This window comes from Geotrypetes seraphini, chromosome 1 (genome assembly GCF_902459505.1).
Source record: "Geotrypetes seraphini chromosome 1, aGeoSer1.1, whole genome shotgun sequence".
In the NCBI taxonomy this organism is placed as follows: Eukaryota; Metazoa; Chordata; class Amphibia; order Gymnophiona; family Dermophiidae; genus Geotrypetes; species Geotrypetes seraphini.
In genome coordinates this window covers 106,980,044-107,006,905 of record NC_047084.1, presented here as the reverse complement: position 1 = coordinate 107,006,905, position 26,862 = coordinate 106,980,044, and the positions used below count along the sequence as shown (strand labels likewise).

Here is a 26,862-nt window from a genome sequence, read left to right as displayed (position 1 = left end):
GGATAACACCTGTTACGGTAAGTAACTGTGCTTTCTCTCTAATTTGTTTGGCATGAAGGGATATTTATTTTCTTAATAGGTAGAAAAACTGAAAGATTGAGCTTTCTTCAATGCCTTTTTCCCTCTGGTTGAAGAAGAACTTCCTTACATTTGTATGGAATCTATCCCCTTTCAACTTTAGAGAGTGCCCTCTCGTTCTCCCTACCTTGGAAAGTGTGAACAACCTGTCTTTATCTACTAAGTCTATTCCCTTCATTATCTTGAATGTTTCAATCATGTCCCCTCTCAGTCTCCTCTTTTCAAGGGAGAAGAGGCCCAGTTTCTCCAATCTATCACTTTACTGCAATTCTTCCAGCCCCTTAACCATCTTAGTCGCTCTTCTCTGGACCCTTTCAAGTAGTACTGTGTCCTTCTTCATGTACGGCAACCAGTGCTGGACGCAGTACTTCAGGTGAGGGTGTGCCATTGCCTATAGCGGCATGATAACCTTCTCCGATCTGTTCGTGATCCCTTTCTTAATCATTCCTAGCATTCTGTTCGCCCTTTTTGCCGCCGCCACACATTACACGGACAGCTTCATCGACTTGTCGACCAGTACTCCCAAGTCTCTTTCCTGGGTGGTCTCTCCAAGTACTGCACCGGACATCCTGTAGGCATGTATAAGATTTTTTTTACCGACATGCATCACCTTACACTTGCCATGTCGCAGCCCATTGCAGGTCTTCGCAATCCCCCTGCGTCTTCTCTACTCTGAATAACTTTGTATCGTCTGCAAATTTAATCACTTCACTCGTCGTATCAATTTCCAGGTCGTTTATAAATATGTTGAAGACCACATGTTCCAAACACCGAACCTGCTGGCACTCCACTCGTGAGGTTTTTCCAGTCCGAGTATTGTCCATTCACCCCCACTCTCTGTTTCCTACCCGCCAGCCAGTTTTTAATCCACGTGAGTATTTCACCCTCGTTTCCATGGCTCGCAATTTTTCGAAGTACCCCTTTCTGGCCTCTAGTTTTCAAGTTTATTATACAGTACTGCCCCGAAATTCATGGGGTTTCCGTTCCAGGAATCCCCACGAATTTTAAAAAACCATGAATGCGGTTTTTCACCTGTCAAAAGGCTGGGGAGGCAGGAGAGGGCAGCTGTAAAATGTAAAAAGAGATTAGTTCCTAGGAGGAGGCATTTAACCACCATGTCAACAACCCATGTAATTAGCTCTGTATTGTTACATCAGTACAGAAGCTCATGCTTTGTAACACCATTGAAACAACTAATGTAAACTGCTCAGATTGGACTGTTCCAGTCATCAGTAGCAGAATAGAAGCTTGAATCGGGAATAAACAATAAATGCACATATATGCCAGGAGTTTGTACCGTATTGAGTAAATGTTTCCCTTCTACTTCCATGTACTTCTGTTTTTCTAAAGTTGCCTTCCATTATATGCTCAGAAAATACAAGTTTTATCAGCACAGAATCTTTGATTATAGTTTCCTTCAACATTCAGTTCTCTACTTTCTGATTCCCAATACAGAGCTTAAATAGATCTCCTAATATTGTGACAGTCCTAGCTTTTGTTAAATGTGATCAGACGAGTTCCTCTGATTGCGTTTGAGGTTGTGGGTGTTCATAAAGGGAACTGGAGGTGTTAAAATAGTATCGCTGAAAGCAACAGTGATTTCATATTGTGCCCAAGAACCGCTACATTAGCATAAAACTGGGAATGGAACAACCGACCAGCCCAGGCACCGTTTCCTCTACTTTCACTGCACTTACTGCAGCATGAAGGCTTTGGATGGCTGATTAGTTTGGTGGGGCTCTTCCACCTGTCCCCTGCAGCCTCATAACTTTCTCACTCACAACCCCATCCGGAGCAGTCCCCTGCCACCCTGACCCCACCCAAAATCTTCTTTTTCCCACCAAATCTTTTTCTCCTGCACAAAACCTGTGTGATCCTCTCTCATTCCCTCTGCTCATTCACGTATGCATTTTACAAAACAGCCCACCCAAGTGCAAAGTTTGTTGATATTTATTTATTTAACACATTCATATTGACTGGGTGACCAGAGAATTGGATAGAGGATGTGTGCTAGATGTGGTGGATTTAGATTTTAAGTGCCACAACAAGTTGATACTAATTGATATATAGCCTAAATCAGTGGTCTCAAACACGCAGCCCGCCAGGTACTATTTTGAGGCCCTCAGTATGTTTATCATAATCGCAAAAGTAAAATAAAACAGTTTCTTGATCATATGTCTCTTTAGCTATAAATGACAATATTATTATTGGAGACTTGGGCCAAAAGGAAAGATTTATAAACTATGAAGAGTTTTACCTCATGCAAAATTGTCATTTCTTTAATAAGACATTAACTATTTTTTCTGCAGCCTCCAAGTACCTACAAATCCAAAATGTGGCCCTACAAAGGGTTTGAGTTTGAGACCACTGGCCTAAATGGAGGAAAAAAGATCTCAGAATCACCTTTTGGGGATCACAGATTCCTCACCCCAAAATTGGATGGTGATAAATCTCTGTCATCGATCAAAACCTCCATCCTATCCTATGAAAACTTTTTAGATAATAAATTATTTTCTTTTTTTTCTTTTATTATAATTTTTAAATTGTAATTTAAAAATTATAATAAACGAAAAAAAGTTTCTTATGTTAACACAATCAGTGCACAGTCTCAAATGTCCAGGCAGATTGTTCTACAGATGTACACCAGCGATACAAAACATTTTCGCTTTTGTAGTTAACCCCCCCCCCCTCTCACCCTCTCTACCTGTATTATTCCCCTAAGACTCAACAATGTAACCAGCTTCCACTCTTTAACTTCCTCATAATCTTCCAGCTTCATCTGACGTTTTCCTAATTTTTCTACCTATCTTGTACCCTCTTCTCAAAACTTTATTATGAAACTAGCTCCTTAATTGTATAATGTAACCAGCTCCTTAATTGTAACTTTCGTTCCTGGAAATGTCCGGTTATCTTCTGATGTAATCCGCTTAGAACTGCAAGGTACAGGCGGAATAGAAGTCGGTAATGTAATGTAATTTCCATTTCTCAGGCTTCTGTATGCTTAGAAACATATCATTAACAATTTCTACCACTTCTGCTTTGAAGCATGGGTGGGGGAGAAAAATGAACATCTTTGGACTATATAAAGTACTTTTTTTGTAGTTAGGTTAGGGCTGTCTGAAAAGAAAAAAAAGATTTTTCTTTCCTTTCTCATTAATAGTTATATCAGAATGCAGTCAGTTTATGGGAGCTGCCATTTCAATTTCCTCTGGATACAGAATGGTTTCCCCTCAGCTCACAGTGAGATTAGGGAGCGTGAATGGCTTGTTAGATTGGCAGAGGAATGTAGAGATTTTCATGTCTAGTCTACTAGTTTAGAAGCATCTGGGGATTGTAGTGATGGGCATCGAGAGGTGCTTTAATGAGTTTAGCTCACTTCCCAGGAGACAGGTGTCCAAATCAATGAAAATGTCATTACTCACTGGACAATTTTTAGCAGGGAGCGCAGGGACTCGATAAATGTGAAAACGAAACTGCTCGTTCTCCCTGAGAGGTGGCCTGTCTGGGAACACAGACAGGATGCTGTGGCTAAGCGTGTGGCGTGCTGCACGTTTTCTTACGGATAAATCAAGTTTCAAGTTTATTAGGATTTTATATACCGCCTATCAAGGTTATCTAAGCGGTTTTTACAATCAGGTACTCAAACATTTTCCCTATCTGTCCCGGCGGGCTCACAATCTATCTAATGTACCTGGGGCTCTGGAGGATTAAGTGACTTGCCCAGGGTCACAAGGAGCAGCGCGGGGTTTGAACCCACAACCCCAGGGTGCTGAGGCTGTAGCTTCAACCACTGCGCCACACACTCCTATAGAGGAATAGTAAATAAGGGCACAGTCCATCCAGCCTGCCTAACAATCAAACGCATTATCAATTCATGACTAAAACAACAATGAATGTGAGATAAAATTAGGGCTACCAGACGTCTGGATTTCCCTGGACATGTCCTCCTTTTGAGAACATAACATAAGAACATAAGAATTGCCGCTGCGGGGTCAGACCAGTGGTCCATCAGGCCCAGCAGTCCACTCACGCGGCGGCCCTCTGGTCAAAGACCAGCGCCCTAACTGAGACTAGCCCTATCAGGGTACATCCTTGTTCAGCAGGAACTTGTCCAACTTTGTCTTGAATCCCTGGAGGGTGTTTTCCCCTATGACAGACTCCGGAAGAGCGTTCCAGTTTTATACCACTCTCTGGGTGAAGAAAAACTTCCTTACGTTCGTACGAAATCTATCCCCTTTCAATTTTAGAGAGTGTCTTCTCATTCTCCTACCTTGGAGAGGGTGAACAACCTGTCTTTATCTACTAAGTCTATTCCTTCCAGTACCTTGAATATTTTGATCTTGTCCCCTCTCAATCTCCTCTGTTTGAGAGAGAAGAGGCCCAGTTTCTCTAATCTCTCACTGTACGGCAACTCCTCCAGCCCCATAACCATCTTAGTCACTCTTCTCTGGACCCTTTTGAGTAGTACCGTGTCCTTCTTCATGTACGGCGACCAGTACTGGATGCAGTACTTCAGGTGAGGGCACACCATGGCCCAGTACAGCAGCATGATAACCTTCTCTGATCTGTTCGTGATCCCCTTCTTTATCATTCCTGTCATTCCTAGCATTCGCCCTTTTCGCTGCCACCGCTGATGCAATTTGTTGGGATGTGGGGGGTATCAAATCTAAAACATAATGAGGACATATCCGGGGGTCCGGACGGCTTTTCAAAACCCAGCTTCCAACAAATCCCCATCAGGCAGGAGTGCATCCGCGCATGCATGAATGCCCTCCTGCCCAAGGACAGCAGGCAGCAGGTGACGGGGCTGGGGTGGGATTGGGGGCGGGACTAGGGTGGAACGGGGTAGGGATGGGTGGAACTGGGCAGGCCTGAGAGCGGGTCTAGGGGTAACCCTAGATAAAATAGTATAATAGTAAGGAAGGCAGCTAAGTTCTCTGATCATTGGTATTAGAGAATGACATGGTGACAAAATTCATCACCGTTCCCGTCCCCGCAGATACTGCGGGAAATAATCCCATGTCAATTTCTAGTGTCTATTTCAACATCAGTCCTTCTACACCAGCATTCTTCAAAGCAAAGCTTGCGGGTCAGTGGTTGTGGCCATTCATACTCTGATTGTTATGGGAGCCATGGATAATGAAGCCATTGTGACATCACTGATGTGATTGGCTCTTAGGCACTGGTGGAATGAGGCATTATGACATCACAATATCTGCTCTGGATACCAGAGACTGTCATTCTGTAGTGTCTGTTTCAACCTCAGTCCTTCTACACCGGCATTCTTCAAAGCAAAGCTTGTGGGTCAGTGGTTGTGCCCAATTATACTCTGATTCTTCCCTCTCTCCTTAAAGAATGACATGAAAATGGTTTCCCGCGGTTATCCGCGGGGACAGGAACGGTGATGAATTTTGTCACCGTGTCATTCTCTAATTGTGTGATGGAAGCTTGAATGTCTGCTCTGGGAGTCCATATTTCTTTTCAGTTTGGTGAATAACAAAGATGGCCTACAACTTTGACCAACTATTCTACCTCCCTCATCGCCTGGCTCACCTCCTTCACTTCCAGCTCCTCCAGCGTCGGGAGCACCACTGTCACCTGCGAAGTCCTACATCAAGCGTCACCCACTAGCCGGCTGCCATTGTTTCCGCCTCTAACAGCCACAGGTCCTCCAGCAGGGTCCTTTCTAGTCAGCAGTCACCTTTTTAGCAACTCAACGCCCGCCTGAGTTCGGGAAAGTGAGTTGAGCGGAGGATTGCCCGTATGGTGAAACAGTAGCGGCCCTGAGCTCGGATTTGGTTGTTGGTGCCCCGCAACTGGGCGGGAAGCGGCCGAATAGACGCATGTACGGGAGGACTCCGGCGATGTTTGAGTCGGCGGCGGATATGGTGCCGGTGTCTCCGCGTATGCAGCCTTTGCCTTCTGTGCCCTGGTAGCGCGGCCTCGGGCTGGAGTTGCTGCAGACAGAAAGGAAAAGTAGACACCAACCGTCAGAGGCTCTCGGCCGGCGCGTAAGTGCTCGTTTACCGAGGCAACACTCGGTTTGCGAGTCACAGTTTGCTGGAGTGTTTTGCTCGTCTTGCAAAACACTCGCAAACTGAGGTTTGACTGTACTTGGAGAGAGACAGATTCTGCAAACTGCCATCATTGGCGGCCGCCTAAAAAAACCCAGCACCATTTGTTTATTTAATTTGATTTCTGTTCCGTTGTTCCCAAAGAGCTCACAGCGAGTTAGCAGTTGAACTTACATAAAAGACAGTTAACAGGTTATGATTTGCCATAATTACAGTACAGTTTATGATAAAGTGTTATTTTTCTTAGATATTTCTGGGACAAAAACCCAGAGCTCTGCCCTGTATTGTGCATCTACTAGAGTCTCCATCCAAGCTCACTCCAGCCCATCGAAACCATCCCAGCCCAGCCCATCCTCAACTGAATGGCCATACATGGGACACAGACCGTGCAAGTCTGCCCAGCACTAGCCTTTGTTCTTCAATATATACCATTATTTTCTGATTCTGTATTCATCTCATGCATTTTTGAACTCTGTCGCTGTCACTCTGTCACTGTTTTCCTCTCCACCACCTCCCTCAGGCACACATTCCAGGCATCAACCACTCTCTCCATAAAGGAGAATTTCCTAACGTTACTCTTGAGTCTGCCACCCCTCAACCTCAGCTTATGCCCTCTGGTTTTACCATTTTCCTTTCTCTGGAAAAGATTTTGTTCTACGTTATGTTTGAAAAAACCAAAAAAACTCTGTGGAGTGACGATGTTCCCAAATGGACTTTATTTGAAAGTATCAAAGTTCCAAAGGTACACTAAAATCATCCACATAAAATAATTCCATCCACATAAAAGTAAATCATCCACATAAGAGCCTTAAAGGACCTAGTCCGCTAGGGGTACAGGACCCAATACGGTCCGCGTTTCGACAAAAAGTCTTCTTCAGAGGTCCAATTGTGTAGTGCAAATGCAAGCAGTGTCTCACTTCTGGTTCACCACACAATTGGACCCCTGAAGAAGACTTTTTGTCTAAACGCGGACCGTGTTGGGTCCTGTATCCCTAGCGGACTAGGTCCTTTAAGGCTCTTATGTGGATGATTTACTTTTATATGGATGGAATTATTTTATGTGGATGATTTTAGTGTACCTTTGGAACTTTGATACTTTCAAATAAAGTCCATTTGGGAACATCGTCACTCCACAGAGTTTTTTGGTTTTATCTGGATTTTCTTCTTTGTGGATATTTTGGGGTCAATTCCTTTTGTTTTTTGCTATGTTATGTTTGAGACAGGAGTGTCCAGTCTCGGTCCTCAAGAGCCTCAATCTAGTCAGGTTTTCTGCATTTCTCCAATGAATATGCATGAGATTATTTACTGCACCGCCATATTCAATGCAGAAATCCTGACTTGGCGAGGGCCGAGGTTGGTCATCCCTGGTTTAGCTCATCTACTGAATCCCCTACTATAAATGTCACCACATGCCATTGGTCTCTGCCATCACACGTGCAAAGTGAAGCCACACTTTTCTGAGTGCATATCATTTTAACCCTTTAATTGGCAGATGGTGAAATGGCTGCTTTGTGTAATTTGATGTTGAACGAGAGCAACAGTGCAAAGTAACAGGCATTTGAAGATAAAGATCTCCCATATGAACCATAGAAGACATATGTTGCTTCTGAGCAACAATTCCAAATAAAGGGCTAAAATGGTTTCCAATGTGGTGTGTGCCACCAAATATACATTTTCCGCAAGCTTAAATGGTCATTAAGGGGCCTTTTTACTAAGTTGTGGTAAGCGCTAATGCACACTTCCCCCACAGCTGTGGGGCACGCTCAGGCATCCCGTGGCAGTTTTGTGTTCAATACGCGCTACCCATGCAATAAAAAATAGAATTTTTTTTTAATTTTGCGCTGGGGCTTGTTTGGGAGTGGAGAGCAGGCATGCCCAATGCTAATTGGTTAGTGCAGTTCCATCACCACGTGCTAACCGATTAGTGCAGGGGTGCCCACACTTTTTGGGCTTGAGAGCTACTTTTAAAATGACCAAGTCAAAATGATCTACCAACAATAAAATTTTAAAAAAACACAAAGCACACTGTACACAGAGAAAATGTTAATTATCATTCCTATTCTGGGGTTTTTTCAAAGAGATCAAGGCAGATGACTCTATGCACTGTCACCTCAGTAACAACCATAGAAAAATAGACAAATATACCCCCCTCCCTTTTTACTAAACCACGATAGCAGTTTTTAGTGCAGGGAGCTGCGCTGAATGCCTAGCGCTGCTCTCGAAGCTCATAGGCTCCCTGCGCTAAAAACCGCTATTGTGGTTTAGTAAAAGGGGGCCCATAGTGCAAAATATAGACAGCAGATATAAATTCAGACACATTTTGATCACTAAATTGAAAATAAAATCATTTTTCCTACCTTGTTTGGTGATTTCATGAGTCTCTGGTTGCACTTTATTCTTCTGATTGTGCATCCAATCTTTCTTCCCTTCTTTCAACCTTTATGCTTCCTCTCCTCCAAACCTCATTCCCTCCGCCAACTTTTTCTTCCTCTCTCCCTGCCCTTTCTTTCTCCCTAAGAACATAAGAATTGCCACTGCTGAGTCAGACCAGTGGTCCATTATGCCAAGCAGTCCGCTCACGCAGCGGCCCTCTGGTCTAAGACCAGCACCCTAACTGAGACTAGCCCTACCAGCGCACGTTCTTGTTCAGCAGAAACTTGTCTAACTTTGTCTTGAATCCTTGGAGGGTGTTTTCCCCTATAACAGCCTCTGGAAGAGCGTTCCAGCTTTCTACCACTCTCTGGGTGAAGAACTTCCTTATGTTTGTACGGAATCTATCCCCTTTCAACTTTAGAATGCCCTCTTGTTCTCCCTACCTTGGCGAGGGTGAACAACTTGTCCTTATCTACTAAGTCTATCCCCTTCAGTACCTTGAATGTTTTGATCATGTCCCCTCTCAATCTCCTCTGTTCGAGGGAGAAGAGGCCCAGTTTCTCTAATCTTTCGCTGTACGGCAGCTCCTCCAGCCCCTTAACCATCTTAGTCGCTCTTCTCTGGACCCTTTCGAGTAGTGCCGTGTCCTTCTTCATGTACAGCGACCAGTGCTGGACGCAGTACTCCAGGTGAGGGCCCGGTACAGCGGCATGATAACCTTCTCTGATCTGTTTGTGATCCCCTTCTTTATCATTCCTAGCATTCTGTTTGCCCTTTTTGCTGCCGCTGCACATTGTGTGGATGGCTTCATTGGCTTGTTGATCAGAACTCCCAAGTCCCTTTCCTGGGAGGTCTCTCCAAGTACCGCCCCAGACATCCTGTATTCGTGCATGAGATTTTTGTTATCGACATGCATCACTTTACACTTATCCACGTTAAACCTCATCTGCCATGTCGATGCCCATTCCTCGAGCTTGATTATGTCACGTTGCAGATCTTCGCAATCCTCTTGCGTCTTTACTACTCTGAATAACTTCGTATCATCCCTTTCTTTTTTTTCTCTCTTCATGCCCCTTTCTTTTTTCTGTTTCCCTTCTTTCTCTCTACCCTCCACCAAGCCACCGCTACCACCATCAGGGAACAGGCCCCCAACCACCGCCGCTGCCATCGGATAACAGGCCCCAAAGCCGCCACCGCCGCCGCACCAAGCTCTCTCTGCTTCCCTGCGTCGGGCCAATCAGCCTTCCTCTCCCCGACGTCAATTCTGCCATCGGAGAGGAAGTTCCGCCCAGCCAGGCAGCGATTGGCTGGCCCAAACTTCCTCTCCGACGGCAGAATTGACGTCGGGGAGAGGAAGGCTGATCGGCCCGGTAGATCGCCAAGGCAAAGTGAGTCTGATCGACTCACTTTGCCCATGCGATCTACCGGTCGATCGCGATCGACCTATTGGGCACCCCTGGATTAGTGCATGGTTAGTGCAGGATCGTTCCTGCCTAGTAAATAGGTGTTAGAAGGGCTCCCATGTTGATGGCCATGTGCTAATTAGGAAATAGGAAAATCAACCATTGTACAACCATGCTAAAAGTGGCCTCAGCACGCAGGAAAGCCACTCACTACTGATACCATAGGCCACTTTTTAGTGCAGCTAAGTAAAAGAGCCCTTATTATAAATACTATTGTGGTTTGCACGCATGAACCTACACATCTGTTTTATGAACGAGGCTCATTTATGGTATATTATTATCCATGAAATTTGATGCAATTTTCCATGAGACTCCTGTTATTTTCTGTTGTATACTTCTTTGCATAATATCTCTTTTCTATTTTTTTCAGGCTGGTTGTCCCAAATAAAGGCTATTCATCCCTAGATCAGAGTCCCGATGAAAAGCCTCTAGTAGCACTGGATACGGACAGGTGAGTGTCAGTCAAAGCTTACGTTGCTAGCTGTCAGCATTTTCTGTTGGCCTAACCAATGTCAGAAGAGGCCTATGGGAGATGATATCAGTTATATCTGATCTTGGGTGATGTCAGTGCAGATGGATCATCAGCCCCAGGATGCCTAAATTACATCAAAATTATAATAATAATAATAATAATAACTTTATTTTTCTATACCGCCATAGTCAGGCGACTTCTAGGCGGTATCAGTGCTTAAAGGTAACAAAAGACCTTGGCACAGACCTGAGGTTGATGGTCCATCTGCACTGACATCACCAAATATGAAAGAAAAGAAAACCAAAAAATAAACATATAATATGAAATAGCATTGTTATTAATAAGGCACCATTAGAAGTTATGCTGTAGTGATATCTAAGAGAAAACACAACCAGGAACAGAAATCCAAAGAAGGTACAGAGGGTGATAGGTTTGATCAGAAGGACTTGGCTCAGGGAGGTGGAATAATCTGGGAATTGGTTGACCTTGGTCGCAGCCTTGATGGAACTGTGAACTAACTCTTAAGCTTTGAGCAACACCAGAGAGAGAGATCTTGGCGAATGAAAATGGGTCAAAATTTTCAAACTTGAGATCAGGGCCTCTCACTAAGGTTCAGAGACCCTGGGATTGGAGAGGGTCTTCTGCTGATCATTAACTCCGGAGTGTTCATGTTCCTCTGTTGCAGTATTATTGATGTCCTTGATAAAAAGTCCACATTGCCTCAGTTTCATACTTTTCCCTTCCCTGGATGAAGTTATTGCTGGTTCAAAATAGACTGAGAGCTCAAGGAATAGGGAGCGGCTGCTGAGTCGAAAGCAATAGCAAAATGGTAGTACTGATATATGCGTTGAAAGCCATTTTCAATATGATATTTAAATCTGAGTTTAGACATTTGATGAAAATCAAACAAAAATCTAGTACCAAAAATGCCTATTTCAAAACTGCAAAATGTCTATCTTGTTTTTTTCAAAAATGGATGTGTTTGTGCTCTAATGGCTTCATAATCGAAATGAAAATATGCCTAAAAACCTGCTTAAGTCAGCACTTGGATGACCTAAAAGACAGGTCGTCCAAGTGCTGATAATGGAAATGGGGTTTTAGATATATCTAGAGGCATTTTAGGCCTCTGACTGTTGCAATGGCCGTTTTTCAAGGAGTGATTAGGGCAGGAGGTGGGCCAACCAAGAGGGCACCCACTCAAACTCAGGGGCGGAAAATTTCATGGCGACACCAGAAAGTATTTCTTCACAGAGAGAGTGGTTGATCATTGGAACAAGCTTCCAGTGCAAGTGATCGAGGCAGACAGCGTGCCAGACTTTAAGAATAAATGGGATACCCATGTGGGATCCCTACGAGGGTCAAGATAAGGAAATTGGGTCATTAGGGCATAGACAGGGGGTGGGTAAGCAGAGTGGACAGACTTGATGGGCTGTAGCCCTTTTCTGCCGTCATCTTCTATGTTTCTATGTCTTGCAGCGATAATCGAAAGTTTGACAAGGTTGCCTGGATGAAACTTATACGTTTTGACATAGACGAAGTCAAAATAGGTATACGTTCAATTGGGTTGCCGCTGAGCTGATCACAGCTGCCGCAATCAGTTTAGTGACCTAGGCAATGAAAATGCCCCTCTTTGTATAGTAAACTATTGATGGCAGTATATAAAGTTAGTACAAAACAGAAATTTGGCAGGAAAAACTCCAAGTCCCCTTTCAAAACCAACCAAACACTGAATCAAAATATCACAATTAAGTATTTAAAGAAAGGACAAATCAGTACGGGCTAAAAAAAGGTTAGATAATAAATAAATACATAAAAGTTTTTATGCCCCAGGCAGGAAACTCATAGGTGACCAGGACCAGGTTAATAACCTAAATAAGTCCTGCCCTGTACATCCTCTAGTCCTGTGTAAAATGCATGATAGCAGTCAATGAAACTGATCAGTGTTGAAAGGGGAAAGGAGAGCGAATCAAAAACCTCTCCCCAAGTGAAAAACTAATCAAAAAGACAAAAATATGTCAAATATGTCAAAAATATATATCAATATCCACAAGGACAAGTAATATATCAAATAATATAATCAGAAACAAGTATCCAAGTAGTGTAGATCAAAAACTTATCTGAAACATATAAAGTTCTTGTCACAGTTTGGAGCACAGGAAATTCCTGTCCCGGCTTGACAGAGCTCCGTTTCAAAAAGCTTTTTCAGGAGCTGAGACACTGGAATTAAATTCCAAAAAGAGTCATTCAAAGAAAGCAGGAGGAAAACGAAATACTCCCGCAACAAGCTCTTGCCCCGGTCAAAAAATTAAACCTGCGACAGAGATGACGTAACACAGCGTCAAAAAAATAAAAAACTGAAAAACTAGGACAAAAAACGTTACCGGTATATAATTCAATCCAAAGGGAAAAAGACCAAAAGAGGTATGCAATGAAAGCAAAACAGAACAAAAATAGCAAAAATAACAAACTTGATAAAGGCTTTTTTCAGGTCCAAGTCAATTAGTAAAACATCTTTCCACATTTTCGTTGAGACCCACCAGAGAATAGGATTTTAAATGGAAGATCCAGAAATTTTCTCTCATCAACAAGTGGGATATTTTGTCTCCCTCAAAAGAGACAGGTATTTGCTCCAAAACACACAATTTCAAGTCGGACTGAATTATATATTCCGGTTTTTGTCCTAGTTTTTCAGTTTTTTATTTTTTTGACGCTGTGTTACGTCATCTCTGTCGCAGGTTTAATTTTTTGACCGGGGCAAGAGCTTGTTGCGGGAGTATTTCGTTTTCCTCCTGCTTTCTTTGAATGACTCTTTTTGGAATTTAATTCCAGTGTCTCAGCTCCTGAAGAAGCTTTTTGAAATGGAGCTCTGTCAAGCCGGGACAGGAATTTCCTGTGCTCCAAACTGTGACAAGAACTTTATATGTTTCAGATAAGTTTTTGATCTACACTACTTGGATACTTGTTTCTGATTATATTATTTTATATATTACTTGTCCTTGTGGATATTGATATATATTTTTGACATATTTGACACATTTTTGTCTTTTTGATTAGTTTTTCACTTGGGGAGAGGTTTTTGATTCGCTCTCCTTTCCCCTTTCAACACTGATCAGTTTCCCTGACTGCTATCATGCATTTTGCACAGGACTAGAGGATGTACAGGGCAGGACTTATTTAGGTTATTAACCTGGTGCTGGTCACCTATGAGTTTCCTGCCTGGTGCAAAAAAAAGTTTTATGTACAGTCAAACCTCGGTTTACGAGTAACCCGGTTTGTGAGTGTTTTGCAAGACGAGCAAAACACTCAGCAAACTTTTGACTGGTAAACCGAGCATTAACTCGATTTGCGAGCACCCACCCGACCCGACCCGACCGCGGGAACCAACAGTATTGCTCCCCCACCGAGGTCACTGGCGCTGCTCCCTCCCTTCACGATCGTCTCCTCTGCATCTACCGACTGGCCCTGTCCTTACCCATGTGCCACCGGAGTTAAAAAGGGTCTGCCGCCGGTCTGCTGCTGAGCCTTGAGCATCTGTGCATGCCCAAGGCCTTCTGGATCTCATCCTCACCGAGATTCTCATGAGACTTGAGATCTCATGAGAATCTCGGAGAGGGTGAGATCCAGAAGGCCTGAGCATGCACAGATGCTCAAGGCTCAGCAGCAGACCGGCGGCAGGCACTTTCTATCACCGACGGAGCAGGGGTAAGGACAGGGCCAGTCAGGGAGAGGGGGGGAAGAGGCGATAGCAGCACCAGTGGCCTCGGGTGGAGCATGGGAGTCGGGGTGCGTCCAACAGGAGTGAGCCAGCACCTGAGAGTCCCAGCAGAGGGGGTAGTGGCATCTGGGGGGGGCAGCGTCCGGGAGCTCTGTTGCGGCGGCAGTGGCGGCGTTTGCTTAGCCAGCACCACCCACAGTGAGAGGCAGCGAACAGCAGCAGAGGAGGAGAATTGGAGGAGCCGCGTGGATGGGTCTATGGCAGAGGCAGCGGTGGAGGCGTCCCTAATGGTAATTAAGTTTTTGGGGATGTGGAATGAATTTTTCAAGTTTACACTAACTCTTATGGGAAAAGTTGCTTTGATATACGAGTGTTTTGGTTTAAGAGCATGCTTCTGGAACGAATTATGCTCGTAAACCAAGGTACCACTGTATTTATTTATTATCTAACCTTTTTTTAGCCCGTACTGATTTGTCCTTTCTTTAAATACTTAATCATGATATTTTGATTCAGTGTTTGGTTGGTTTTGAAAGGGGACTTGGAATTTTTCCTGCCAAATTTCTGTTTTGTAGTATTTATCATTATATTTGGCTTATTTAGGTTTCTTTGTAGCCTTTTAGTATATAAAGTTCTCATTAAATATTAATAGTTATGCCTTGTGAAATTTTGCTGTTTCAGATTATTTTTTCTTTCATAAACCATACAGTCTAAACACTTTGAGCACTGAGTAGCTTTTCAGGCAGTGTTTGGCAAGTATCTGATGTAGCATTTGCCTCCCGAGCAAACAAAATCACTCTGCAGATTCTGCAAAAACAACTCGTAAAGTGTGAAAGATTTTTTTTTTTTTTAATCAAAATTCATAGTTTCTGTAGTAATTTGTTGTGGCATGCTGTGGCTATTCTGATTGCCTTGGCACATCGCCCCAATATTTTTAAAAGAATTACCAATGAATTATGTCACTTGGGAAGCTCAAGTACCATATTTAACTTGGATCCAGGTTCATTTTTAGTATAAGCAGATCTAGTGTTTCAGGATGCCAACAGAGGAGTGTGATAAGAACCAGATAAAAGTACCATTGCCACACATCCAGGCAAGTTTTCATTGGCCCCAGAGGAGTTTGAGCACTTGCTGAATCCCGTACAGCTTTGTAGAATACAATGACGCCAGTCATTGATTTAAGGAAGCTGCTTTCACATACTGAAACAGCAGCATCAAAGGGTTCTTTGTGTTTTTCTGTTTAGCAGATTAATTAATCCCCCTGCTTAGCAATATTATCATATCTCCTGTGGGATCATATGACAGGATATTCACCTTCCATATTCAGCAGAATTGAACTTCAACCAAGAAGTCAAGAGGGACAATCTTCAAGTCTTAGGTTGTTTTTTTTTTTGCTTTTTTTAATGTATGCATTTAAAATCATCACTACAATATGATTGAATTCAGAAGTCACAAACCAAAATCAAATCTTGACCCCAGGATGGGGATCTGGGTTATAAGAGATCCTATGATCAGATCCATCACTTTTTATGATGTCCTCACCTTAGTTTACAATTTTGAGGCAATTTATGAAAACCTGTTTTTGAAGTACACTTCATTTGATTGGTAGGGTTGCCCCCTTTTCTATTTAGTGGGTAATAGATATGTTAGGATTGTCTTTCTGCTCTATCAGTTATGCGCAGTATTCTGTCATTGTTTCATTGACTACAGTTTTCTTGATCCTCAGTCCAGTCCGAAAGCATCACATTTTGGGTTTTTGAGCAGTTCTGTTTGCATGGCTAGATTCTCCATCTCTACCACTGTGTGGTTTTCTTTGTTCACAAGCCCTGAGCCTTGAGGTTAATATTTGACACATCTTATGTATGGTTGGCTGTATTCAAACTAATTTGTCTTCTAAAATCACTGTGTGAGGTGTTTTAATGACATAAGCCCTGGCTGCTCTGACATGGTTAAGTTAAGAGGTGTTACGCTCTGGAGTAATCTAAGGAAATATCTTTTTTACAGAAAGGGTGGCAGATGCATGGAACAGTCTCCCAGAAGAGGTGGTGGAGACAGAGACTGTGTCTGAATTCAAAAGGGCCTGGGATAAGCATGTGGGATCTCTCGGAGAGAGAAAGAGATAATGGTTACTGCGGATGGGCAGACTGGATGGGCCCTTTATCTGCCATCATGTTTCTATATTTAAATCTACAGGCTTTGAGTTCTCAGAGGGCTCTTTGCTGGAGTTTCCAAACATATCCCTTATTCTCATGTTTTGGTGGATCAGTTTCTCCTCCTCGTGATTCCCAGGATAATCAGCACTCTGCCCCATATCAGTTAGCAAGAAATTGATCCTGTAATAATTATGTTGCCTGATAATAGGCAAAGGGGTGGGATAAGAGCCTTACAGGGTTATGTCCACTCATCTTATGACTCCTCAAAACATAATGATGATATATTTTTTTTAATTTATTAATATTTTCACTTTTCTAATCACAGCATACATTGTGACTTAAGAAATAGGAAATAATCATTGCACGCTAAACGCTAACGCATCCATAGGATTACATGCACGCGTTAGCATTTAGTGCATGCTGATATTTAGCGTGCATTAAAAAATATAGTGCACCTTAGTAAAAGAGGGGGTAAGTGATTGGGAAGAATGCTAAACCCAGTTACTACTCCCTTAGCCCACTACAGCGAGGACATCATACCCTGATAAACTGCACAATCTGGGAGTGATTTTAGCCTCCAACCTCGCAATGAAATACCATATTCCGAAAGTAATCTCCAGGAGTTCATGTGCTGTCTTGTCCTTTTCCAACTTTTGCACTGTTGTTCAGGCCTTCTTATTTCCTTGCTTTGATTATTGTAACACCCGTTTAGTAGAAACTTCAAAATGCAATCTGAGAGCTTTGCAAGTTGCTTAGAATGCCACCACTAGAATCATCAACAATGCTGTGAAATATACTTATATATACTCTAATTTTGCTCCACTGGCTTCCAATAGAACAGAATCATCTTCAAACTTCTTTGCTTGGCTTACGAAGCTCTGCACAACTTGGGCCCCACCTATTTTTTCACTATTGCAGTGATACCAGCCTACTAGGTCGCTTTGTTCTCTGATTATCTTCTTCTGGTTGTCCCTTCCTCTCGATTAATACGACTAGAAACATACAGAAGATCTCTCTTCAGCATCATGGGACCAAAACTGTGGAATGCCTTGCCTCTACTCTTCATAAAATGTCCAACTTTGGATCTTTTAAAAAGGAGCTTAAAACCATTCTTATCTTACATGCCTATGAGGTCTCCTTGAATGTATTCTCCTTCTAATCATTTGGGACCTATTTTATTGTAATTTGTCCTTGACTGTTCATTGTCTATTGTCTCAATTTAATACTTTATAGAAACATAGAAATAGACGGCAGATAAGGGCCACGGCCCATCCAGTCTGCCCACCCTAATGACCCTCCCCTACCTTTACCCTGTGAATAGATCCCACGTGTCGATCCCATTTGGCCTTAAAATCAGGCACGCTGCTGGCCTCAATCACCTGAAGTGGAAGACTATTCCAGCGATCACCCGGTGTTGCCTGGATATTTATTTATCTCAGTCTTCTGGTATCAATAGACTTGTATTCAGTGATTACACCTGGTAAAACGGGAAGTATTTGACAATTACGTTCACTTTCAAATTCCCTTGGATTTTGGTTTACATTCACTTGAGGATTAACATCACACAAATTTTCAGTTTTCAGTTTCTGTTTAGGCTGCACCACAGCTGCACTTCCTTATATACTGTTAAATGACTGTGTGACATTATTCCCCAAGCTTCACACAATTGGTCAAAGCAGCTCCATTCTATATAAAACACATGTCATATGTGTACCAAGTTTGGTTGAAATCTCTCCATGCGTTTCAGTTATTGTTGGAACATACTTTATTGAGAAACCATCCTTTAACTATTTTTTTCAGTATAACTCATAGTTTTTCACTCGGTAGTCTTTTCTCAGCAAAAGTTTTTTTGCCTGTGATGTATGGGTAGTAGAGTGAGGCATTTTCTTTTGCTTGAAAGACTTGACTGGCACAGCTGTTTTGGTGTATCTTTAATGGAGAGTTTTTGCTGTTTTGACATTTTTACTCCGTTCGCTTTCATTTTGGAACATACCTATATACACACACACACACTCACAGAAACATCCAATTTTATATATATACAGTACTCCCCTGAAATTCTTGAAAAACCACGAATACGGTTTTTCGTGGGGGAGACTGGAGAGGGCAGCGGGAGAGGCAGGAGAGAGCAGCCGGAGCACCGGCGAGTGAAGGAAATCACTCGCTATATGCTCCGACCACCTCTTCCTGTACTAAAGTCGGGCTCCTGATTGGTAAGGCCCGACTTTAGTGCAGGAAGAGATGGTCAGAGCATACAGCGAGTGATTTCCTTCACTCGCCGGTGCTCCGGCTGCTCTCTCCTGCCTCTCCAGCTGTCCTCTTCTGGTCGGCGGCCGGAAAATTCCACGAATGGCTGTGACTGCGAATCGCCGACCGCGAATGACTGGGGGGAACACTGTAGATTGTAATCTGCGTAGAACTTTGGATAGTACAGAATATAAAAATAAATAAATAAATACTAGGTACCTATCTAGAAGACATAAACTCCAATAATTGTTTGGGTTCAGAGAACACAAGTTCTACCCTCATGTGTTATCACACAAGTACATTGAAATGGTAATAGAAAAGTAAGACAGCCAAAACTCTCAGCCTATATGCCAGAAACACCTGACATCTTTTATGAGTCAATCGAGACAAATCAGGAAATAGCCGTACTCTCGATCCCATAAACAATTATCCCATATTTTGGAAATACAGTCATAGAACTGTGTTATGGTCAGGCTCCAACACAACGTAACCACCAAAGTTGTCCTTTGAGTCACAACTTCAAGCAACGATGCCAAAACGTCTGTAAAGTTCCTCTCAAGAGAAGGAGAAGAAACTGCTTGAGGACCTACTGGAGCTGAACATCTATTCAGAGATAGATAATAAGCCCTAACTGTAGGGGGCAGTGCTTCTGAAGGAGAATATGTTTATGAATTTCTAGTAGAAAACCACTGCAAAGTTTTTTGTGTGCCTACTATCAAACAAACTTGTTTGTACGTACTCATATATATTGTAAATCTATTCTAATAGAATTGATTTTTTTTTCCCTTTCCTTTTTCTTTTTTAGTGATGATGACTTTGACATGTCCAGATACTCCTCCTCAGGATACTCCTCTGCTGAGGTGAGTTAAGGTCATGTGTCTCTAAGAAAGGCAGGCAGTTTGTGATGAGAGGTTGGATACAGCTGCCTTGTAATCCCGTTTCATTTTATGCTGCCAATCATATTGTCCTGCTTGATCAGGCATTTCATTTCCTTACCGGTCAGACACTCTCTGTCATTAAACACCCAAAACTATTGTCCGGCCTGTTAGCAGTTTGGTTATTCTTTTCCCTTATTTTTATTGAAAGGCAAGCCTTGGGGATTCCCAAATCCCCTAGTGTGAAATCTAAAAGGAGCATAGGTGTTCTAAGCACTTAAGCGCAGTGTTATAGAATAATGGGTTAGCATGATATTATTACATAAGAACATAAGAAGAGCCTTACTGAGTCAGACCAATGGTCCATCAAGCCCAGTAGCCCGTTCTCACGGGCTATTGCTACTCCTTGGGTTTTGGCCAGGTACTAGTGACCTAGATTGGCCACCGTGAGAACGGGCTACTGGGCTTGATGGACCATTGGTCTGACCCAGTAAGGCTATTCTTATGTTCTCAGCACCTTGAGGTTATGGGTTCAATCTCTGTGCTGCTCCTTTTGACCCTAGGCAAGTCACGTAATCCTCCATTGTCCCAGGTATGTTAAATAGATTGTGAGCCCACTAGGACAGATAGGGAAAAATGCTTGAATACCTGAATGTAAACTGCTTAGACAACCTCTATCGATAGATGGCATATATATATATATGTATATATATATATACAGTGGTACCTTGGATTACGAGCATAATCCGTTCCAGGAGCATGCTCGTAATCCAAAATGCTCGTTTATCAAAGCGAGTTTCCCCATAGGAAATAATGGAAACTCACTTTGATACGTTTCCCCCCCCCCCCCCGAGGCCAGGGCGCTGCTCCCCCTCCCCCCCCGCGTGATCCGGCACCCCCCATGAGAACAAGCACCCCCCCCGCCCGACCAACTTTAATTCACCCCCCCCCCCCGTCTGGCACCGGCACGAGAACCGCTCCCCCCCTGCTCGCAAAGCCCCCCCCCCCGCTCGAATCGGCACTCCCCCCCCCCCCCCGCGAGAACAGGAACTCCCCGCCCGACCAACTTTATCTCACCCCCCCCCTTTGGCACCGGCGAGAGGGAGAATTAGAAGGGCTTGAGCATGTGCAGATGCATGCTCAAAGCCGGCAGAGACGAGGAAGAAGATCTTCAAGCGGCACCGGCACTTGTGGGCTGCGTGCCAGTGCCAAATGGGGGGTGAGTTAAAGTTGGTCGGGCGGGGGTGCCGATTCGAGCGGGAGGGGGCCCTTTGCGAGCGGGGGGAAGCGATGCCGGTTATCGGGGGTGCTCGTAAATCGAGTCAACACTCGGTTTGCGAGACACGTTTTGTGAGAATGTTTTGCTCGTCTTGCAAAACACTTGCAAACCGGGTTACTCGCAAACCGAGGTTTGATTGTATATATAATATGATGGCCACACAGAAACATCCACACATGCCCAGAAAAACCTTAGACTTATTTAGTTTCTGAAAAAGTTTATTTCACAGCATAACTGGATGATGTCATTTGCACATGTGTGAGATGTTATCCTGCTATCTAGCTATCTATGGAGGAAACCCGTTACAGGTAAGCAATTTTGTTGTCTATTAGACCTGAATCCTGCAACCTTGGAGGACAAAAATAAAAAGCAAATAGGCTTAGAAGGTATCAGAAATCTGTGATCTTATATACAAGCCTAAATTAGTCTGTACTATAAGAACATTAATTACTGGGTCTCTCTCAGTCCCGAGATCCAGTTGTGTTATTAAAGGAATTCTGAAAGGGGGGGGTATGTAAATTGCTTTGAATGTGGTTGTAAAAATACAGAAAGGCGGTATACAAGTCCCAATCATTTTCCCTGATGTCATAATGCCTGGCAGAAACCCAAAGAGTAGCAACATTCCAGAGCTCATATTGTGATGTCATAATGCTTCATTCCACCAATGCCTAAGAGCCAGCCTAATCAGTGATGTCACAATGGCTTTATTGTTCTATACTTGCCTTCACATGCTGAGGAAAGTTAGATCCTGCTTCCATCAAAAACATTTTACCCTCCTTGTCCAATCCATCATCCTCTCCAGATTGGACTATTGCAACTCTATCTACTTAAGCCTAACTAAGAAAACCCTCCACAGACTCCAACGGATTCAGAATGCCGCGGCCAAGCTCATCTTCGCTAAAAGTAAATTTGACCATGTCTCCCCGCTCCTGGCCAAGCTCCACTGGCTTCCGATAATCGCCAGGGTCCACTATAAATACGTCTGTTTAGCTTTCAAAATCCTACACGGTATCCTCCCTCCCTTTATCCCTCTTTATTGGAATTCCTCAAACCCTAATACCACCAGATCCTCCCACAAATTAAAACTATCCTTCCCCTCGCTAAAAGGCATTTCCCACACAGGAAAGCTAGGGACCTCCCTCCACTTCAAAATCACTGAGCTCTGGAACAACCTTACCTCCCCTCTTCGGAACTTGAGCTCTCTCCAAGTTTTCCGCAAACATCTGAAAACGTGGCTTTTCTCAAAAAATGTAAGTCTCCCTCCAACTTAGGAATCAAGGAAACTCATATCTTGGCATCCCAAGTCCTCTAAATTTTCTTCACACTTCTACCTCTAACCCTCTGTTGTAGTTCCTTCCTATTTCTCCTACTGTAAACCGCGTCAAGCTCTACGAACGTGGAGATGATGCGGTATACAAACCTAAGGATTAGAGTAGATCATTGTATCAGAGAAGAGAGTGGTGCAGTGGTTAGAGCTACAGCCTCAGCATCCTGAGGTTGTGGGTTCAAATCCATGCTCTAGGCAAGTCACTTAATCCTCCACTAGATAGATTGGGAGCCTACTGGCACAGATAGGGAAAATGCTTGCAGTACCTGTGTATAAACCGCTTTGAGTGTGTTTGTAAAACTACAAAAAGGCGGTGTACAAGTCCCAATCCCTATCCCTCTTCATATCCCCTACTTCCCAACCCTGACAGTTGCCAGCATTTCTTTTTCCACCCCTACCCACTCCTTGGAATTGCCACCATATCTACGGTCCCTACCTCCGGTCGACACTGTCAGATAAAGCCATGTGTTGGCCGGTACACATATACTGTATACTAGAAAGATGCATGTGTAAATTCAAATTGTTGCACATGCTGAAGGCCTACCAGATCCCTCCCTCTCTGACAGGCTGATTTGCACAACTCCTGCACTGCTCTGTACAGTGTAGGAGAATACCGCGGGAACAGTGCTGAAAAATAACCTATTAATGTTCAGGATTCGGTAACCAGCGCCTATGTTGGTGGCAGCCAATCGCGTGTCAATCACTTGAGCAGCACCAGTTAAACAATAGCGCCTGATGCAGCCAAGATAGGCAGAAAACCCTGGCCTACATTTCAGCTGCCTATCTATGTCACAGCAGGATCCTAAAGCCAACCTGCAACAGCCTTAAGCTGCGGCAGGGGAAATTATCACTGATCAGCTGAGCCGGCAGGGCTCTCCAAAGCCACAGCTTTGGGGAGTCCTGCTGGCTCAGCTGATTGGGGGGGAATGCCCCTGCCATGATCAGCTAAGTGACTGCAGCAGGGGACCCCCTGACATTGGCAGGAGGGATGCCCACTCCCTCCAGCCAGAACCCCCAAACCTCCCTCAAAGTGCCACCAAAGGAGGGATGCCCACTTCCTCCTACTGGCACCCCCGACCCCCCCCCCCCATGAAGTCCCGTGACAGGAGGGATGCCCACTCCTTCCTGCCGGCAAGCTCCCCCTGAAGCCATGACCCTCCTAACTACTGATACTCCTGAACTCCAACTACCTTTTGTAGTAAGGCCAGCTGGAGGGATGCCTGCTCCCTCCAGCAGGCCCGTCTCTTCACAATGGCTGGCCTTCCCCTTCCCGGTGTATCCTGGGATGTACTGGGGATGGGGCCTAAGGCCCCGATTCGCCCAGGAGGTTAAGGCTTCTCCCATAGGAAAGCTTACAATTTAAGTTTGTTCTTGAGGCAATAGAGAGTTAAGTAACGTCACCAAGATCTCAAGGAGCAAAGCTTGTTGCATTATGCAAAGGTTCTCAACCCAGATGTCAAGACTCACCTAGCCAGTCTGGTTTTCAGGCTATCCCCAATGAATAAGCAAGAACTAGATTTGCATGCACTGCCTTTATTATATGCAAATCTAGCTCATGCATATTAATTGGGGATAGCCTGAAAATCTGACTGGCTAGGTGTGTCCCAAGGACTTTAAGATTGAGAATCCCTGTTCTAAACATTAGGTACAGCTAATACAGGTAAACACATGTTCCAAACCAGTGATGTAGTGAGGGTAGGAGGTTCCCAAGACGATGGTGCTCCCGCTCCTTCCACGCCCTCCTCTCTGCCTTCCCTGCTCCTTCCACCACCCTCTGTTCCTTCTGTGCCACATTCACTCCCTCCCTTCGCCCCCCCTCGTTCCTCTTTAAATCTTCGCCAGCGCGAGCAGCTTCTTCAGCCTTCTGCTCAGCCAGTGTTGGCTTTCCCTCTGATGTCACTTCCGGCCCCCACGACCCAGAAGTGGTTTGAGAGGGAGCCAGGCTGGCATGAGCAGCAGGCCAGAGTAGTTGCTCACACTGGTAAAGATTCAAAGAGGTATGGGGGATGGGGAAAGGAGGGCGCAAGCATGGCGTCGGGGGGTGTGGAAAGGTGCCAGTGCCCCCATCAAGACAGCACCTGAGGTGGTCCACCCCCCATCCCCTCCTTCTATACTACCGATCCCAACATATTTAATAACAGTAAACTAAATGCCAGCAGATGTGAAATCTGGTGACCATTCGGCAACCTACCAAAATAATTGATAGGTAAAGCGTGTCATGGTTGCCTTGATTTCTGTTACAGTGCTACAGGACACCACTGTTCACTTAGCAAACATGAAGATGCTGGACGGGGGAGCTAGAGCTGACTGGGGACCAAGTTAACGTACACGTCTCCCTCTGAATCCACGGGTTTAGTACCCGCGAATTCGGTTACTCATGATTTTTTGCCCCAGACCTCCCTCTAGTTTTTAAAGGCTGAATCACTGCATCCCGAACCTCCGCAGACCTTACCTGGTGGTCTAGCAGTGATGCGGAGCAGGTGCAATCTTCCTACGCTCCTGCTCCATGCAGAGCCGTCATCAAAAATGGTTGCCGTGAGTTCCCCTGGTCTCATGAGACTAGAACGGGAACCCGTGGCAGCCATTTTTGATGACGGCTCTGGGCAGGAGCATAGGAAGATCACTCCTGCCCTACGTCACCGCTAGACCACCAGGTAAGGTCTGCGGAGGTCCGGGACGCAGGAGGGAGGCGGGGGTGGGTCAGAGTCGTCCCTAAAAGTTATCCGTGATTTTCCATATTCGTGGGCTGGCTGTGCCCCTAACCCTCGCGGATTCGGAGGGATAAGAGTACCTGCATATATTTCCAGAATACTGCGGCCATTATTCTGTTTAATAGGTTGTATTATGTTGGTGTGCATTATTTTTATTTTTGGGCACATAATTCCCTGGAGTGTGTCCTGTGTGCACAAGAACATAAGATTTGCCACTGCTGGGTCAGACCAGTGGTCCATCGTGCCCAGCAGTCCACTCATGCGGCGGCCCTTAGGTCAAAGACCAGTGCCCTACTAGAGTCCAGCAGGAACATACGCAGGTAAGGCCACCAGCAAAGGAAGAACTAGGGGAAGGCGTAAAGACCTCGTAAAGAAGTCTTTCACTGCTCTGTTCAAACTGGTCCTCAGTGCCCCTTTACTGCTGACCCTGTGGACGTTAACCAGCCTGCCCCAACTAAACTTTCCCAAACTGCAGTTAGAACCGCCTGCCGCTTCAGCCATCAATCACTTTTTGTAATCAATGAAATATTTTTGTCTAACCTTCATCTATTTAGAGGGTGTCGTGCGCCTCTACCATTTTTTCTGCAAAAAAAATTTAAATTGAAAGAAAGATGCAGAAGAAGAGAGATATAAGGAGCTATGGGGAACAAAGAGAGCTAACATACAGTTAGTTGGGTTGGATTGGATTTATTGCCCTTGATATACCACTAAAACTATGACAAAAGTATCTAGCGGTTTACAATGCTACACAAAGAAAAATTACCATTACATTTCAATAAAAAATCACAATAAAAATCCTTCTTCCTGAACAGCCATCGTTAGGTTCTAGTTCCATAATATTGTTGGAATAAAATAGGCTTCAGTCATTTCCGTAAGACGCAATAAGACAGGCCGTCATGAAAGAGCTGGCCCAATAAAGAAAAGGCTCCATTTCTGGGAAGCTCAAGTGGAGACGAGAGTCTGACATGGGCATATTGAGAGCTGGCTTACTCGACTGACAGCGATTTAGTTCACAGCTGCAGAACACGCTTGCCTGTGGTTGTAATAAAGGGCTTTGTGACATCGCAGTCTTTTGTCGGCCGACATTCCCCTGCATCACTAGCAGATGCTGCTCTGATTCAGCGGGTTTTACTCAAAGGAATGCCTCTTCCGCACAGCTAAACGCAGCTATATCTGCAGTCCTATTCTTTCCAGCAGCAAATGATTTATTACATTACATTAATGACTTCTATTCCGCCCGTACCTTGCAGTTCTGGGCGGATTACAAAAGAAACTAGCTGGACATTTCCATGAAAATTACAATTTAGGGTTTTAGATTACAAAAAGATGACTGGACAGTTCCAGGAAATTTACAGTTTGGGGAGCTGTTTACATGGTTGAGACTTTGAGGAGAAAGAATTACGGAGAGGGAGAGACTTTGAAGAGAAAATTGTAAGGAAGGAGGAGAACAGGGGGTAGAGTTAAGACATCTGGATACATTTTTTGAATAGCAGGGTTTTAATTTCTTTTCAAAATGATTTGAAGTCGCTCGTTGTTAATAGCAAGTTGGAGATAGTGTGGTCAAGTATCACTGCTTGCGTCACTAGTAAGCAGCGAAACTTGACCACACCATTTTGTTATGGGTGTACACTGAAAGGGCAATTCTTGAAACTAGGTGTTAAAAGTTCCTTCTTTCTTGCCCGGAACAGGCTGCCAGAGTCAGTACGTCATGCTCCGTCTCTAGCAGTCTTCAAATCCAAACTAAAAGCCCACTTTTTTAAAGCTGCTTTCAGCTCTTAACTCCCACTCACTGTCAGATACCTTTACCCATCGTATCGTTCATTCTGCTAGAAACTCCCCAACCCTGAGATGTCCTGTCTGTCTGTCCTAATTAGATTGTAAGTTCTTCTGTGCAGGGACCGCCTACTGACTGTTAAATTCACAGCGCTGTATACAAATTTCAGCGCAATAGAAATGATAAATAATAATAGCAGTAGATACACATTTGTATAGAATGCTATCATATAAGAATATGGTTGCATACATGCACGAATATGCAAACATTCCACCAAATGCTTGAGTACCTGAATGTAAACCTCTTAGGTATGAGAAGTGTATA

General features: G+C 44.1%; 1 protein-coding gene across 2 annotated transcripts in view; it reads left to right on the top strand.

Annotated features, from left to right (window-relative positions):
• The window catches only part of FAM219A (family with sequence similarity 219 member A), a 278,937-nt gene that overhangs the window by 239,463 nt on the left and 12,612 nt on the right, over positions 1–26,862 (top strand). For both annotated transcript variants that reach the window (XM_033935584.1, XM_033935593.1), the window contains exons 4-5: positions 10,359–10,439; positions 19,378–19,432. In XM_033935584.1, the coding sequence (XP_033791475.1) occupies positions 10,359–10,439; positions 19,378–19,432 (136 nt within the window). The remainder of the gene's footprint in view (positions 1–10,358; positions 10,440–19,377; positions 19,433–26,862) is intronic.